Source organism: Rhodamnia argentea, chromosome 9 (genome assembly GCF_020921035.1).
Source record: "Rhodamnia argentea isolate NSW1041297 chromosome 9, ASM2092103v1, whole genome shotgun sequence".
In the NCBI taxonomy this organism is placed as follows: domain Eukaryota; kingdom Viridiplantae; phylum Streptophyta; class Magnoliopsida; order Myrtales; family Myrtaceae; genus Rhodamnia; species Rhodamnia argentea.
In genome coordinates, this window is record NC_063158.1 from 5980619 (window position 1) to 5997152 (window position 16534).

Genomic DNA, 16534 nt, shown 5'->3' on the forward strand with positions numbered 1-16534 from the left:
TAATTTTGTTCTTCCCCAAATATCATCCTCGGACAATCCTTAAACTAATAATTCTAATATCCTCGCATGCTCTCATATTAAAATTTAAATCTTTCCTACTCCGTAATAACATTCATCTAAGAAAATCAAATCTCAATTCATATCGTGTATTTTTATCACTTATTTATACAATTAACGATCCTAAAACTAACTTTTATAATTAAATACTCATTGAATTTTAAAACAAACGAGAGATATCAATTATCACATACGCTATCGGGATCGTCGTGCCATGTCATTCCTTAATTCCTTTACACTCCGCCATAAGAAACACGACATTACATCCAACGATACATAAGTAAAAGTATTTTCAATGCCGACGATTTTTTCAAATGACGATTGTCGAGGTGTCGTGATTGAATTTCATCGAGTTTCTTGATAATCGGAAGAGAAGTACATATCGAGATCGCATCCGCGAAACAAAGTTCACCGATCCTATTAAGATGTTTATTTATCAATAAGTAGAGATAATTTAGGAGTTTCCAATAATCCGACGTGGACTTCAATGGCATTTATTGGAAAAATATTTTGTCCCAAAAAGCAAAGATGCCCATAGAAGAACTCCAAATTATTTCGTCCATCAAGGGAATGGCAGTGCGTGTGGACCCCCACACTTCTCGAGCACGATGATGGCCTTTTCCCAGTCCGTTTCCCGGAAAATTCTTGCTTTCCCGGCAGTTGCTTTTAGCCATTGACTTCACAAAGACTTGGGAAACGACAAACGAGAAAACGACAAGAAACAAATGCCTTCCCTCGGAAGTTAGCCGCTTTTTCCCTCCTCGACTGTGTACACAGAGAGAGAGAGGTGAAAGAGACAGCCATACTTTGGCACCTTGGCTAGTTGGCTTGCCATGATTGGCTCCTGAAGCTGATTGGACATTTCCCTCCTGTGCGCGAACACAAACACAGACGCCAGTCTAGTATATAAGCGAACGAATCCAAAAGAAACTGATCTGGGTCATCACTGATCAGTGTCTCTCGCAAGGTAAAGTTGCTCTGTTCGCTCGGTTCTTCTTCCATTCTGTTTCGAGTTTGAGCGGCGGCTGTGATGGAGGTCAGTGACGGTCAATCGCCGGCGGAGGAGGTCAACAACAGAGTCTACGTGGCGGTGGGGAGGGACGTGCGGGAAAGCAAGTCGACCCTTTCGTGGGCATTGGAGAATTTCGGAGGCGACTTTCGCATCATTCACGTTCATCAGCCTCGTCAGCTGAATCCATCTCGTAAGTGATCGTGTTCAAAAGTGATGGCTTTGCCAATTTAATCCATCTTATACGTCGTTCTTTTTCCAGTCATTGATTGTCAGAAGTGTGGAGTTGAACAGTGTCATGGCGTGGCTTTCCAATAGATTGTAACCCACAATGTTTTCTTTTTGACCTTTTCAGTTTGCTGTGTATTGGCAAGGAGACACAGGACCATGTACTTGTAATGTTGTGAATTTCCATATGGCTCATTTCATGGCGGCTTGAGTTTGCTTTTATGAGTTTTAGGGTCTCCTTCTAGGCTCAGTTATGTTCCCGCAATGTTTGATACTTTGCTCAGTGGAAGCTTTCAAGCACACATATAATCTGCTCGAGATTTTACTACTCTTTTATTGTCGAAGGGATGACCATGTTTGGCAATCATTATGCTAATGACTTAATGAGATTGCAGATTGCTGTGTCAATCTCATTAATATCATCTCTTGGTCAGCTGTATCCATGTGGCACATGTTGAAAGAGATTGCTTCGTCGTTAGTCAATTCCCTCAAAGGCGAGAGTACGATTTAGTCGATGTGAAATCCTGTTGAGCGAACTAAGAAGTGGAGAATTGGTAGTTTTTTATTAGCTTCATGGCCTTATTATTATTATTATTTTTTTTTTTTTTGAAATTTGGGTGCACCTGCACTCTATCAGCAAGAAGATCTCCAATGACTGCAGATGATAGTTTTGTGGGACTGCTTTGAAGGAAGTTCATCTCTACCCAAGCACATTATTGGACTTTATCGATAGATGGGTCATTCGTCGATTTTGGGTGTAAAAATAGCTCACCGTGAATCTTATATTTCCCCTAATATGTGTTATGACTGCGTGGTTGAATCTTCACTAGTTTACTACTTAGTATCATTGTCTGAAGTTGCGAAATGGTTCAGGAGATAAGTTTTCTCTGCCTCCTGGGAATGACCCACTCCAGAAAAATAGTATTTGAATGCGAGCGAATTGCCAGCATTCCTTTCAAGTTCTAGTTTAGTGTAGTTTTCCTCTGCTATAGTTCTGTAACAATAGTTTCCTTTATGCGGTTGAACTCTGCTCTGCAGCACGCTTGTCTTATGGTAGTGGATCCAGGAATCCTCAAGAACTTGCAAGGCAAGAGATGGAAAGCATTCTGGATGAGTACATTCACATGTGTATCCAAGCAGAGGTTAGTACCTTCCTTCTATAGTACACATTTGTTGCTTCTAAAAATGACTATTGATTGCACAAAACTCTCTATTCTTTGTAAGTAATTTGACCTTCATCGCAGGTGAATCTCTCATATCACAGTTATTTATTTTTACCTGAAGCAAAATTGCTGGAAGACTAGAACTACTGCAGCCAAATAAAAAGTTTCAGAGTGTATTTACGTGTGCAAACTGCCGTTTCTTTCTTCAGGTTCCTGCTCAGAAAAGATACGTTGAGACGCAAGATATAGGGAAAGGAATTGTGGAACTCATTGAGCACCATGCCATTACGAAACTTGTCATGGGAGCAGCTGCAAACAGACGCTATTTTGAGTACGGCCTAATCATGACTCAGGATTGTATCTTTAATTAAATTACAGTACTTGGGCAATACAAGCTAATCGGATATTTACCCCATCCTGGTCCTAGAATAAGGGCCCAACAGTAGTCAGTCTTTGCTTAATGAGCTAGCATAGTTACTTATCTGAGCGACTGCCTAGGATTATCTTGACAGACTAAACCTAGAATCTTGTATGTAATGAGGCGGCCAATTGTAATGATCGGACTTAGGTTGAGCTGTTTGCTTGGTATTGTATTTTAAGTTGACAAGTACATGTCTAAAAATTCGTGTCCTTTTCCTTTTTCATTTGTATTCTCAAAATTGCTTGCTCATCTGCTTTTCACGTTGCAGGGGGATGCAACTCACATCCACGAAAGCGAAATTTGTAAACCAGCATGCACATTCATCTTGTCACATCTGGTTTGTCTGCAATGGGCACCAAATCTACTCAAGGTACGCGTGATCATTTTATTTAGGTGTAATTGTGGCAAGCATGAAGATGATAAATCTCAGGGAACAAATTTTCAATGATTCCAAATGACTTTAGAAGTTTATATGTATTGATTATCAAAGGCTTTGGGTGTTCATTGTTAAATAAAAGTCTAACCCAAATGCTGAAAACTAAATAAGTATAAGAAAAAGAAAGTCACTCCAAAGAAACCCTAAGTTTTCCAAGGTCCCTATCTCCATTTGCTGATGGAACCCATGCACATTCACTTCTTGAGGCTTTGGTTGAGGCTTTTTATGTACAGGAGTATATTGGAGATTGGTGCTTAAGCTTTTTCTAAAACTCATCTCAAGCTTTACTTGAACACAACCTTATCTCAGTTGATGTGACCTACCAAATCTTTACAGGGAAGGTGATTTAAACACTTTCGATATGGACATCACCCCATCAGTATTACCAGGTAGTTCTGGTGTTGAATCTGGACTACAAAATGTAAGGAGTCCTCTTGGTTCAGTTCATTCAGGATCCAACTCTAGTGAAGTCGAAGACGATCTATCTTCGGTCCGGTATGAAAGGGTTGAGAGGAGTAATTATATTTCTGGACCAAATTCCCTGCGTGAATATGAAGGCTACAGTCAAAACCAAAGTTATACTGGAATGGTGAGAACCCTCTTTTCTTTTTAGACTGTATCCAATCATAATTTCAAGTTCCGGTGAAGATACTATAGCCAGTGTTTAGATAAATTACAAGGAAAGTTGAGAAAACTGCAAATGGGGTTACCCGCAAAGTAAAGTCCTTGCTATGAGACCCTATTTGGATGTCAGTACTAAATTTATTGTTTTAATGTAGCATGAAATGTTTTGATAAAATTATTCCTAGAGAATTTCAAACATCATTATGCTATCTGCCGATATTTTTGCCTATTTGCAGCTTAAAGCACTTGAAGATATATACAATGAGCAGCTAAGAGTGAGGAAAGATCTTGAGGAATCGCTAGTGATAGAAAAAGAAGCATTTGAAGAGCTTAGGAATCGACATCAGGAACTAGAGATGCTGTACGAAGATGCTCTGGAAGCTAACTCTGAACTCTTGGCTAACCGTATGAGTGAACCCTCCGGTCCACATGGACAGGGCTTCGTTTCTGAGTTTTCTTGGTACGAACTAGAGGAAGCTACCGACAGTTTTAATCGATCATTAAAGATTGAGGAAGGGGAGTATGGGAGCACTTATAAAGGTTCGCTTCATCACACGCAAGTGGCCATAAAGATGATGCGCCCCTGTTATTACCATCAGGAGGTAAGGTGGTTCTGTATTGTTGGAATTTCCTGGAAGGCTCACAAAACAATTTAAATGAAAGATTATTAGGGAAATGGCATTATGAAGTTGTCTATGGAACCGGGAAAAGGTCAAGTGACTGCAAAAAACTTAAGAAGCACAATTTACGTAAAGATTGATAATGCAGTCTAAATCTTAGAACTTATTGGAGATCTGATTATCGTTTTATTTCGGACAAGTCTGATAAATGAATGATCAAGATGTTATTTTTTTATTATGGTAATTTAGCGATCTTTATCTTGTTCGCCGGGGTAGTGTTGTGGGCTCTCTCGCATACTTGACGGTTCTGTTTCAGGTTCAACTTGTGACCAAGTCGAGGCATCCTAATTTGGTAACCCTCATCGGAGTCTCCCCTGATGCTACGGCTCTCATTTATGAGTACCTCCCGAATGGCAGCCTTGAAGACCAACTCAGCACCAGGGACACCAGCAACCATCTATCTTGGCAAACTCGAATACGTATTTGTGCAGATATATGTGCTGCGCTCATGTTTCTTCACTCTTGCTATGGTATAGTACATGGCGATCTGAAACCAGGAAATATTCTTCTTGACTCCAACTTTGCGGCCAAAGTAACGAACTTTGGATTGCGTTCTGCCCCGTCTCATTCCCCAACGACGGGAGAGTTATCTTTTGCCTCTGATGTATATTCATTTGGTAATGTGTTACTGCGGCTAGTTACTGGGAGATCGGCCCTGAATTTAGATGAAGTGATGCAAAATGCATTAGATGTAGGGAATCTAAGTGCTGTCTTGGATCCTACAGCAGGGCACTGGCCATTCGAGCAAGCCACGGAGCTGGCTCACCTGGCATTAAGTTGCCGTGACATCGATAGCGATAATCGACCAGATCTCGGGTCACAGGTGTGGCCGGTACTTGAACGGATGCGAACCCATTGTGAAGCCTCTTTATCCGGTCAATCCAGTCCAGAAGAGCCCAGCCAGCCTCCACCTCATTTCATTTGTCCAATCTCCAGAGTGAGTCAGCTTATCATTTCTTCTCAGCATAGATATCATTCACTGCCTAAACCAGGTATCCGTATGTTGGCCTGAATACGTTGATCATTGATTAATGTACTTGATTTCGACCGCCCGTGTAGGACATCATGCGAGATCCTCATGTGGCGGCAGATGGTTTCACTTACGAAGCGGAGGAAATAAGGCGCTGGCTCAGTGGCAACAACACTTCACCCATGACGAACTGTCCGCTCTCAACCCTCGATCTTTTCCCAAATCAGGTTCTCCGTTCCATGATTCAAGAGTGGCCGCAAAGCCGTTGAACCTTATAGTTTTGGCATGGAAGTGTACATAGCCTGCGAAAATGTTGTTGAAAACTGCATGGAATCTGTTTCAACTGCATCTCTGTATCCTGTAAGTGAGATAACACCGTTGAAACTTTACATCTCATCTCCACCGAAATGCTCTGCTTTGGCAAATCTTCTGTCCTTAGTTGGTATTTCCTTGGGTAAGCTCTCATTGCTCTTTCCCTTCTTCAAGTGATTTGTTTGCATTTTGCATTTTGCTTATAACAAAAGGAGAATGATATAAATAGTTCCTGAATTTTGGCCCAACATGCAAGGCTATTCTTGAATTTTTAATTTGTTTAATGTGGTCCATGGACTAAATTGAACATATAACAAAAGTTTCAGGGATCACATTGAACAATTTAAAAGTTTGGGGACGACATCGCACATTAAGGACAAAGTAAATTGAGCATGTACAAAAAAATTCAGAGACGATGTCACACATTGAGATAAAATGCAAGGGCTATATTGAACAAATTAAAAGTTCATGGACGACATTGCACATTTAGTCAAAGTTAATGACCATTTATGCAATTACCCTCTAAAAAGACACACCGATTTCAATGTTGTTGCTCATGGATTTGCACGCGCAACACATGTATGCAAAAAACTCAGTGCTTGAAAAACTAAGCAAAACCATTTCATCACCAAATGCTTGAAACAGTAATGAAAAGAGATTGTTAATAAAATGATCCACAATTTTCAAAGGAATGGTATAAATTGGTGCAAAATCCGAACGACTCTTATTTGAAATCCTTCGAGGCACATTGTCGTAGAATCGAAAAAGTTCGTATGTACCTGTAAATGTAAGCCAACAATGTCTTTTTCCCTTGTTGCTTTCCAAATTTACCCTTGCAATCACAATACCTATTTAAATGATTATTTTTTTAATACCTAATTATTCATTGATTAATCACCCACTTTTTCCCTAAGCATAATCACCATTTCGTCCTTTTTATTTTGGAATATTACCATTTACAATGACGTCACTAAACAAAATTTGACAGACAAAATTTCCAGTATTATCTCCCAAACAGTAGTGTATGAGCATAAACCAATAATTCCAATATCTCTCTCATTTTTTCAAAAATTAATAAAATCCTTTTCTACCCAAAATGACATTCCTAAATATATCAAATCTTAATATACTTTTCTCTGTCCACACACATTTATGCAATTTCCTCATATTGATCCTTTTATCAATTATTAATTTAATGGTTCAGATATTTCATATAACGAGGTGATTTTGTTAAAAATTTTGAATGCCAATTTATGGCATATATTTAAAAATTGTGAAAAAGAAGTATATGTAATTATTATTATTATTATTTTTTGTCTGTCATATCTCTAATTCTCCTCTCTCTGACTTTTGACGGGAGTCGAATCCCGCACCTATGATACTGGCATTCTCACCCTCTCCCAATTCCCTTTACCAGTAGGGCCGCATGCCTATAAGCATTGTATGTAATTATTAACTTACACATCTTTTCCTAGATTGATAGTTGTACCATAAATAGTTGAGGACATTTGGAAAGGAAAAATTCGATTGAGATTTGTTAGCTTTTCGATAGATATGTTAGTATTCCACACTGGTATTTTATTGAATTTGCAAGAATAAATCCCATCCTCTTAGAGCTTGTTTGTTTAGACTTTGTTTTTCGCATTCCCGCCGACTTTTTAGAATATTATTCAAATTTCAAAAGTTTACGTAACAATATCTGTGAATCTATGTGGCAAAAATTTGTACACTGTAAAAGTTTTGAGTACTGTCTAAGTGCGGCCGCCACGGTATTTAGAATAAGACAAAAAAGAGAGTAAAGTATATAATCTTGAGGAATTCCTTTCGTAAAAACAGAAATGCTTTCTCTCATGCACAATTTTTTTTTTTTTGTCAAAAGCAAATTTTCATTTCAACTCGAAAGAGAGATACATCGCTTTAAGATAAAGATGGAAATCAAATAAAACAAGTAAATTTGAACGATGAATCAACTTGGTACAGTCCGTAGAAACTCACTCATTCCACCGCAAAGACAGGTCCGTTATAAAATCAAAGCTCAACCGACGGCCGATCACCGAACCCGGCATCAATGGTGAGCACACGCCAAGATATCCTTCAATCTATTGGTGTTGTTGTTATCTCTTTTTCGTGATGGTGCTGGGGACATTAAACCTAGGCATCTCTCATCCACAGTTGATGGATCCAAATTTTTGCATTTTCTAGTGGAATTCCATTACTTGGTGATAGCATCAGGCACAAGACCAATTTCATATTGTGTGTTTGCTTAGTCTTTTGACTGACAACTTCTTGCACATACGCAAAGCGCACACGCATCCGCCAACACACTGTAAATGAAATTTATGAAAATATCCTATCGCGACATCAAGTCTTACAACCACACACACTAATCTTCATTTCATTTTCATTCGCATCTTACTAAACAAAAGGCTCCAGAATCGTCATTTTATGTCGTTCCCTAATTCAATTCTATTCAGCCATTTACCCGAACACAACATTAGAAACAATGGTGCGTTTGTAAAGTATCTTCGGTGCGGACGATTTTTCGAAAGGACGACTATCGAAATGTCGCGATTGAATTTTCCATGGAATTATATGGTTCATTGGAAGAAGAGAAATATCAAAGAATAAATGTGGGGAACAAAGGTAAAAAGCAAAGAGAACACATAAAGGAGATGGTATATGCTGGCCATTTTCCCCTCCGTTTCCCCGCGAGCTCTGGCTTTCGACTCTGCTTTCTTTTGGCCATTGACTTCACGAAGACTTTGGAAACAATGAAGAGAAAACAAAAAGGAAACAAACGCCTTCCTTTGGAAGTTAAAGGACACGGCAATCCTTTGACGCCTTGGCTCTTTGGCTCGCCACAGTGGCCCTCTCGAAGCTGATTGGACATTTCTGTCCAGTGCGCGAGCACAAAAGCGGACACCAGTCGATTATGACCAAACGAATCGCGAAAGCTCATCTGGGTCGTCACTGATCGGTGTCTCTCGCCAGGTAAAGTTGCTCTGTCCGCTTGGTTCTTCCCCTGTTCCGAGTTGGGCGGCGGCGACGATGGAAGTCAGTGACGGTCAATCGCCGGCGAGGGTGTTCAACGAAAGAGTCTACGTCGCGGTGGGGAGGGACGTGACGGAAAGCAAGTCGGCCCTTTTGTGGGCATTGTATAATTTCGGAGGCGACTTTGGCATCATTCATGTTCACCAACATCATCGTGCCGGGTTAAGAGGTGATGGCTTTGCCATGTTAGTTCGTCTTATGCATTGTTCATTTACAAACATTGATTATCAGAACTGTGGAGTTGAACAGTGTCATGGCATGACTTTCCAGTAGGTTTTGACCCACCAATTTTTTTTTTCTGCCTTTCTTTTCAGTTTGCTGTGTATTGCAAGGAGACACGGAATCATATACTCGAAATGTTGTGAATTTTCATATGGTTCATTTCCTGTCGGCTTGAATTTGCTTTTATGAGTTTTAGGGTCTCCTTGTAGGCTCAATCATGTTCCTGCAATGTTTGATACTTTGCTCAGAAGAAGCTTTCAAGCACACACGATAATCTGCTGGAGATTTTACTGCTCTTTGGTTGTCAAAGGGTTGACTTTGCTCTTTCGTAGTAACCATTATGGTAATAACTTAACGAGATTGCTTTGTCAATCTCATTAATATCATCTCTTGGTCAGCTGAATCCATGTGGCATATGTTGAAAGAGATTGCTTCTTGTTTGTCAATTCCCTCAAAGGCGACAATACATTTACTTCAAATATGAAAATCCTGTTGAGTGATCCAAGAAGTGGAGACATGCTTGCTTTTGGTTAGTTTCATGGCCATCTTTTTTCTTTTTTCTGTAAAATTGGGTGCACCTGCACGCTATCAGCAAGGGGATCTCCGATGATTGTTTCGTGGGACTAATTGAAGGAAGTTTATCTGTACCCAAGCACATTATTGGACTTCATTCATAGATGGGTTGTTCGTCGATTTTGGGCGTAGAAATTGCCCACTGCGGATCTTATATTTCCGGGAATATGTCTTATGATGGCGGGTTTGAATCTTGATTTATTTTGATACTTAGTATGACTGTACGAAGGATGATGCATCTGCAAAATGGTTTGGGACATAAATTTTCTCTGGCTCCTGAGAATGACCCACTCTCGAGATATAGTATTTGAATGCAAGTGAATTGCCAGGATTTCTTTCAAGTTCTACTTAAAGTACTTTTCCTCTGCTATAGTTCTGTAACGATAGTTTCCTTTATGTGGTTGAAGGTGGCTTAGCAGAACGCCCGTTTTATGATAGTTCCTCCAGGAATCCCGAAGAACTCGCAAGGCAAGAGATGGAAAGCATTCTGGATGAGTACATTCACATATGTGACCAAGCAAGGGTTAGTACCTTCCTTCTATAGTGCACATTTGTTGCTTCTAAAAATTATTATTGATTGCAAAAATTCTCTGTTCTTTGTAAATAATTTGACCTACATGGTGGGTGAATCTCTCATATCATGGTTATTTGTTTTTACCTGAAGCAAAATTGTGAGAAGACTAGAACTACTGCAGCCAAATAAAAAGTTCCAGAGGGTATTTATGTGTGCAAACGGCCGTTTCTTTCTTCAGGTTCAGGCCAGGAAAAGATACATTGAGATGCAAGATATAGGAAAAGGGATTGTGGAACTCATCGAGCAGCATGCCATCACGAAGCTTGTCATGGGAGCAGCTGCAGACAGACACTATTTGGAGTACGACCTAACCATGATGTATGATTGTATCTTTAATTAAATTACAGTATTTGGGCAGTACAAGCTAATCTGATATTTACCCTGTCCTGGTCCTAGATTAAGGGTAATGAACTAGCATAGTTACTTATCTGAGCGACCTACTAGGATTATCTTGGCAGACTAAACCTAGAATCCTGTGTGTAATGAAGCAGCCAATTGTAATGATCGGACTTAGGTTGAGCTGTTTGCTTGGTATTGTATTTTAAATTGACAAGTACATGTCTAAAAATTCGTGTCCTTTTCCTTTTTCATTTGTATTCTCAAAATTGCTTGCTCATCTGCTTTTGACGTTGCAGGGGGATGCAACTCACATCCATGAAAGCCAAATTTGTAAACCAGCATGCGCATCCATCTTGTCATATTTGGTTTGTCTGCAATGGGCTCCTAATTTGCTCAAGGTACATGTGACCACTTTTATTGAGGTGTAATTATGGAAAGCATGAAGATGATAAATCTCAGGGAACATATTTGCAATAATTGTAAATGACTTTAAAAGTTCACTTGGATTGATTTTCAAAGACTTTTGAGTTTTCATTGTTCAATGAAAGTCAAAGTCACTCCAAAGGGACCCTAAGTTTCCCAGATTCCCATCTCCATTTGCTGATGGAAACCATGGACATCCACTTCTTGAGGTTTCGGTTAAGGCTTTTTATGTTCGTGAGTATATTTGTGATTGCTGCTTAAGCTTTTTCTAAAATTTATTTCGAGCTTTAGTTAAATACGACCTTATCTCACTAGATGTGACATCCAAATCTTTACAGGGAAGGTGATTTGAATACTTACGATATGGACGTCACACCAACATTACCAGGTAGTTTTGTTGTTGAATCTGGACTACAAAATATAAGGAGTCCTCCTCTTAGTTCGCTTCATTCAAGATCCAACTCTAGTGAAGTCGAAGATGATCTAGCTTTGGTTCGGTATGAAACGGGTGAGGGGAGCAACCATATGACTGAATCAAGTTCAGTGCGTGCACATGAAGGCTACAGTCAAAATCAAAGTTATACTGGAATGGTGTGAATTTTCTTTTCCATTTTAGACTGTACGTGTCTGTAATTTATATGCTGCAGCTGGTGTTAGACAAATTACTGGGAGGGTAGATCTTTCTTATGAATGCGACCATGATTATCTTCTCTCAGGAAGGAAGTTATAGCGAGGATCTCTACGAGCAACTTGACCAAGCAAGGAAAGAAGTTGAACGTGCAAAACGGGAGGCACTGGAAGAGTTGATCCGGCGTCAGAAAGCTGAGAAAACAGCAAATGAGGCTTCCCGCAAGGTAAAGTACTTGTTATGAGGCCTTACTGAATTGTCCGTTATATTGTTTTGATGCAGCATGAATTATTTGGATAGAGTAGTTCTGAAACAAGTTTCAAGCATTATCATGCGATCTGCTGATTTCGTTGCTTATTTGCAGCTTAAAACACTTGAAAATGTTTACAATGAGCAGCTGAGATGGAGGAAAGATCTTGAGGAATTGCTACCAAAAGAAAAGGAAGCATTCGAAGTGCTGAAGAAACAGCATGAGGAACTGCAGATGCTGAATGAGGAACTATTGGCTAGCCAAACAAGCGAACCCTCCAGTGCACGTAGAGAGGAGTTCATTTCTGTGTTTTCGTTCTCCGATATAGAGGAAGCTACCCAGAGTTTTGATCCATCATTAATGATTGAGGAAGGGGAGTATGGGAGCACATACAAAGGTTCGCTTCATCACACGCAAGTGGCCATAAAGATGCTGCACCTCTCCAACTACCATCATGAGGTAAGGTGGTTGTGCCTCATGATGTTGTCTAGGGAACCAGGAAAAGGTCAAGTGGCTGCAAAACCTTAAGAAAGCACGCCGGTGACTCTAATTTTCTTAAAGATTAACAATGCAATCTAAATCTAAAAATTACTGGAGATCTGTCTATTGTTTTATATAGGGACAAGTCTGATATATGAATGATCGAGATATTTTTTTACTATGGTAATCTAGTAATCTTTATCTTGTTAGCTGGGGTCGTGTTGGGGTCACTCTCCCATATTTGTTGGTTCTGTTTCAGATTCAAGTTGCGACTAAGTCAAGGCATCCTAATTTGGTAAGCCTCATTGGCGTCTGCCCCGATATTTCTGCTGCCATTTATGAGTACCTCCCAAATGGCAGCCTTGAAGACCAACTCAGAGCCAGGGACAGCAGCAACCATCTATCTTGGCAAACTCGAATACATATTTGTGCAGATACATGTGCTGCGCTTATGTTTCTTCATTCTTGCTATGGTCTGGTACATGGCGATCTGAAACCGGGAAATATTCTTCTTGACTCCAACTTCGTGGCCAAAATAACTAACTTTGGATTGCATTCTGCTTCGTCTCATTCCCCCACGACAGGAGAATTGTCTTTTGCCTCTGATGTTTATTCATTTGGTGATGTGTTACTGCGTTTACTGACTGGGAGAGCGGCCCTGAACTTAGATGAAGTGATGCAAAATGCCTTAGATGTAGGGCATTTAAGTGCCCTGTTGGATCCTACAGCAGGGCAGTGGCCATTCGAGCAAGCCAAGGAGCTGGCTCACCTGGCATTAAGTTGCCGTGACATTGATAGCACTAATCGACCATGTCTTAGGTCACAGGTGTGGCCAGTACTTGAAAGGATGCGAACCTGTTGTGAAGCCTCATTATCCAGTCGGTCTGGTCCAGAAGAGCCTGGCCAGCCTCCTCAATATTTCACTTGTCCCATCTCCCATGTGAGTCGGCTTATCAGTTCATCTCAGCATATACTATTCGCTGTTTAAATCGAATTTCCATTTGTTGGCTTGAATATGTTGATCATGATTTATGTACTTCATTTGACTTTGCGTTTAGGAAATTATGCAAGATCCTCATGTGGCAGCAGATGGTTTTACTTATGAAGCAGAGGCAATAAGGTTCTGGCTTAGCGGCCATGATACTTCGCCCATGACGAATCTTCAGCTTCCAAACTGTGAGCTCTTCCCGAATCAGACTCTCCGTTCAATGATTCAAGAGTGGCTGCAAAACCATTGAACCTTTAACTTTGGCATCGAATTGTATCATAGGCGTTTCAGTGTCTAGGTCTTGGGTATCGGTTTGACCACCTCGCACTTACGGTCTGTACATACCATGAGTGGATTTCTTAAGTGTGCATATGCTACGAAATGTGTTTAAAATTGCATGAAATCTATTTCAACTGCATCTCTATATCATGGAATTTAACCACAATCTGGTTATCCTTCTTTGCCCTCTTGATTAGCAACTCTGCAGTTGCTAGTTTTGTGCAGTTTCAGACAGCTTGCTTATCTTCGTGATGGTTCAATGGTAGCGCACCTTATTGCTGACAGAATCCAAGTCACTGTGACTATTTCACTTATACCTGCAATAATCTCTTATTGTTTCTTTGTTGGTGTGTACTTTTCACTTAAAGAAACTGTCAATGGGTTATTACCATAAGGAGTAAATTATCTTCTGCCCGAACTCTTAGGACTGGCTTTGGTTTCTGAGCAGCGGAGACTGCTCACAATCGCTTGGTTGGTTTGAGTAAGTCCACTTTCATCCTTGAATATGGGAAAAAGTGTCAAGAAAGTCTTAAATATTTTATATTGGTGTCAATTCAGTACTAAACTTTCCAATTATGCTAATTTAATTCTAAACTTTTTGTATTTATGCCAATTGAGTTTATCCGGCCAATTTTGATAGGAAATCGTTGATGTGGATGCCGATCGGCCTATGTGGTACGACTAGCAACCAGCTAGTAGAGGTTGTAGGTGGCCGAGAGCCTCCTATAGGTTCAAACCCTAACAATAAAAAAAAAGGAAAAAAAGAAGAAGAAAAATATTAAAAATTGCCACATTAGCGTTAACTAGTCAAATGGTCTAAGTTGGCACAATTGCAAAAGGTTTATAACTCAATTGGTAAAAAAAATTTAGACCGAATCAATACAGTTGAAATAACTTTAAGACTTTTTTAGGTAATTTTTTTCCAAAGAATTAGCATCGCAACTAGATGAGAATGTTCTTGTCTTTTCGGTCAGGACTGTTGATCTCCTTACATGAAGAATTCTTCATCACTGGTCTCTATTTTTCCAGTTTCTACTTGTGAAATAAATAATTTTTCAGTCGTCAATTCCTTTTTTCCATTATGGTTGAATTGAAACCATGGTAATCAAATCCCACCCATTCTTCTTCCCGAGCACTGGGAATCCGATTGGCTTTCGGATCTCATGGAGTCTAGGAGGCCAGGACAGGGTCGAGCCCATCTTAATTTGGGCTTAAAAAGTGACTTGGGCCCAATCCTCTTGCAATTACTGACCTGAAAATTTTTTATTGCTCTTTCTTCCTTATATATATAGCTGGGTAAGATTGTACAAAATTTACATAAGCTCTTCACCTTGCCAATAGTCCGCACGACTTCATCACCTGGACAAATACAAATGGCTAGAATGCCAGCTCAGCAAATTTTTAAACTTATTCTGGGCAACTTAGTGTAATAAAATCTAATTTAAGGAATCTAATGGCACTTACCGGATCATAACGTGAAAGATCGTGTTTTCCTCGAATTACTATGGAAGGAATGTCCCTCCAATCGATTACTAATTGCTGGTAACAGACAAAAACATCACTAGATCTCCAGTTCCAGTAGATTTACACCGATCGTTCTCTTGACGGAAGAGTTACGGATATGAAAATCACGCACGTTGCCTTGATGTGCCATATGGATAACCCATGAATAAAAAATCTGATGCGAGAAAGTTTTCCCTAATTAGGGATGGAGGGATACTACTACCTAAGAAAATCCTTACATGTGCGCTGAGATTAGCTTAGTATTGATCATAGCTGAATGAATGCCCACAAGTTGAATTGCTACCACGGGAATATGTCTATCCAAAATTATGGGCTGCTTTTGTTTCACGGAAAATATTTTCCTGAAAATCGGTTTTTTCTCAATTTCTAGTGCTTGGAGTCAAAATATATGGTCAAAGAAAATATTTTTCGGTCAATAGAAAAATTCTTTCTGAAACTGTGGGAAATGATTTCCACTTGTAAAAGCAAGGAAATCATTTTCCAATATCTTTCTCCCTAGGCTTGTGCCCTCTCGCCCTCGCATCTTCTCTTCCATTTCCCCCTCTTTCTCGCGGGGTTTCCTTCTCTCTCTAGAGTTTCTCCTTTCCCCCCCATCTTTCTCGCGCAACCAGAAGGGCCACTCCTCTCTCCAGAGTTTCTTCGTCTCATCCCCCTTGTCTCTAGAGCTGCTCGTCCTCCTCCTGCCGCCTCGCTCTTCCCTCCACATCATCACCCTCCCCGAGATCGTCGCCATCATCTCCCTCATCTCCTCCTTCATCAACCTCCTCGGCTTCTTCAGCGAGCTCGACGCCTTGCATTAGGTTGGTGAGTCACGGCGAGCTCAAGGCCACGCGAGTCGGCGGTGAGCGACTCATTAGATTTGGCAAGCTTAAGGCCTCACAAGTAGTGACAAGCCCGAAGCTCGCCGATCTAGCGAGGCGCGAGCTCGCTTGTGGCCAATCCATGGTCGACGACTAGCCAAAGAAGAAGGAAAAAGCAAATAAATAAATAAACAAAAATAATTAAATTTTGATTTTTTAATTTAAAAAAAAATGAAAATGAAAAATTATTTAAAAAGAATGCATAAAGGAAAATCCATTCCATACCAAACGCGCGAAAAATATAGTCGTATTCATTTTCAAGTTTCTACCAAACACCGTAAAATACTGTCATTTTCTTGGAAATCAAATTTTTGAGAATTTTTTTTTTAAATGTCTCATTTTTCGCGAAACAAAATGAGCCTTAACTTGAATAATCACATCCACTACTTTAGAGAATATGTGCCTCAATACTATGCGCCATTCTCGGGATAGAATTTGTTTCT

The 16534-nt window shown here is 40.0% G+C and overlaps 2 protein-coding genes across 5 annotated transcripts; both read left to right on the forward strand.

Moving 5' to 3' along the window:
- Positions 1-838: 838 nt before the first annotated feature.
- Positions 839-6041, forward strand: LOC115748525 (U-box domain-containing protein 33-like). Of its 2 annotated transcripts, none has more exons than XM_048285041.1 (8): positions 839-1259; positions 2333-2436; positions 2667-2788; positions 3147-3248; positions 3651-3903; positions 4175-4540; positions 4875-5555; positions 5678-6041. In XM_048285041.1, the coding sequence occupies exons 1-8, from the start codon at positions 1088-1090 to the stop codon at positions 5855-5857; spliced, it is 1980 nt and encodes a 659-aa protein (XP_048140998.1). In that variant the 5' UTR covers positions 839-1087; the 3' UTR covers positions 5858-6041. The 2 variants fall into 2 exon arrangements, with proteins under 2 accessions (XP_048140998.1, XP_048140999.1); XM_048285042.1 differs by having other exon boundaries at positions 4875-5552; positions 5675-5805.
- On the forward strand, positions 1212-13881 carry LOC115748520 (U-box domain-containing protein 33-like). Of its 3 annotated transcripts, XM_048285039.1 has the most exons (10): positions 8719-9103; positions 9568-9581; positions 10163-10269; positions 10499-10620; positions 10956-11057; positions 11421-11673; positions 11799-11936; positions 12075-12419; positions 12700-13380; positions 13499-13881. In XM_048285039.1, the coding sequence occupies exons 1-10, from the start codon at positions 8949-8951 to the stop codon at positions 13676-13678; spliced, it is 2097 nt and encodes a 698-aa protein (XP_048140996.1). In that variant the 5' UTR covers positions 8719-8948; the 3' UTR covers positions 13679-13881. The 3 variants fall into 3 exon arrangements, with proteins under 3 accessions (XP_048140997.1, XP_048140996.1, XP_030540879.1); XM_048285040.1 differs by lacking the exon at positions 8719-9103 and adding an exon at positions 1212-1279 and having other exon boundaries at positions 9121-10269; XM_030685019.2 differs by lacking the exon at positions 9568-9581 and having other exon boundaries at positions 8719-9120; positions 10154-10269.
- The last annotated feature ends 2653 nt before the right edge of the window (positions 13882-16534 follow it).

Bases quoted from the DNA above. Each gene is read 5' to 3' on its own strand.
- LOC115748525 (XM_048285041.1), top strand. From the start codon at position 1,088: ATGGAGGTCAGTGACGGTCAATCGCCGGCGGAGGAGGTCAACAACAGA. The intron at 1,260-2,332 runs GTAAGTGATCGT...TCTGCTCTGCAG, and splicing joins TCGTCAGCTGAATCCATCTC to CACGCTTGTCTTATGGTAGT. The intron at 3,904-4,174 runs GTGAGAACCCTC...GCCTATTTGCAG, and splicing joins ACCAAAGTTATACTGGAATG to CTTAAAGCACTTGAAGATAT.
- LOC115748520 (XM_030685019.2), top strand. From the start codon at position 8,949: ATGGAAGTCAGTGACGGTCAATCGCCGGCGAGGGTGTTCAACGAAAGA. The intron at 10,270-10,498 runs GTTAGTACCTTC...TTCTTTCTTCAG, and splicing joins ACATATGTGACCAAGCAAGG to GTTCAGGCCAGGAAAAGATA. The intron at 12,420-12,699 runs GTAAGGTGGTTG...GTTCTGTTTCAG, and splicing joins TCTCCAACTACCATCATGAG to ATTCAAGTTGCGACTAAGTC.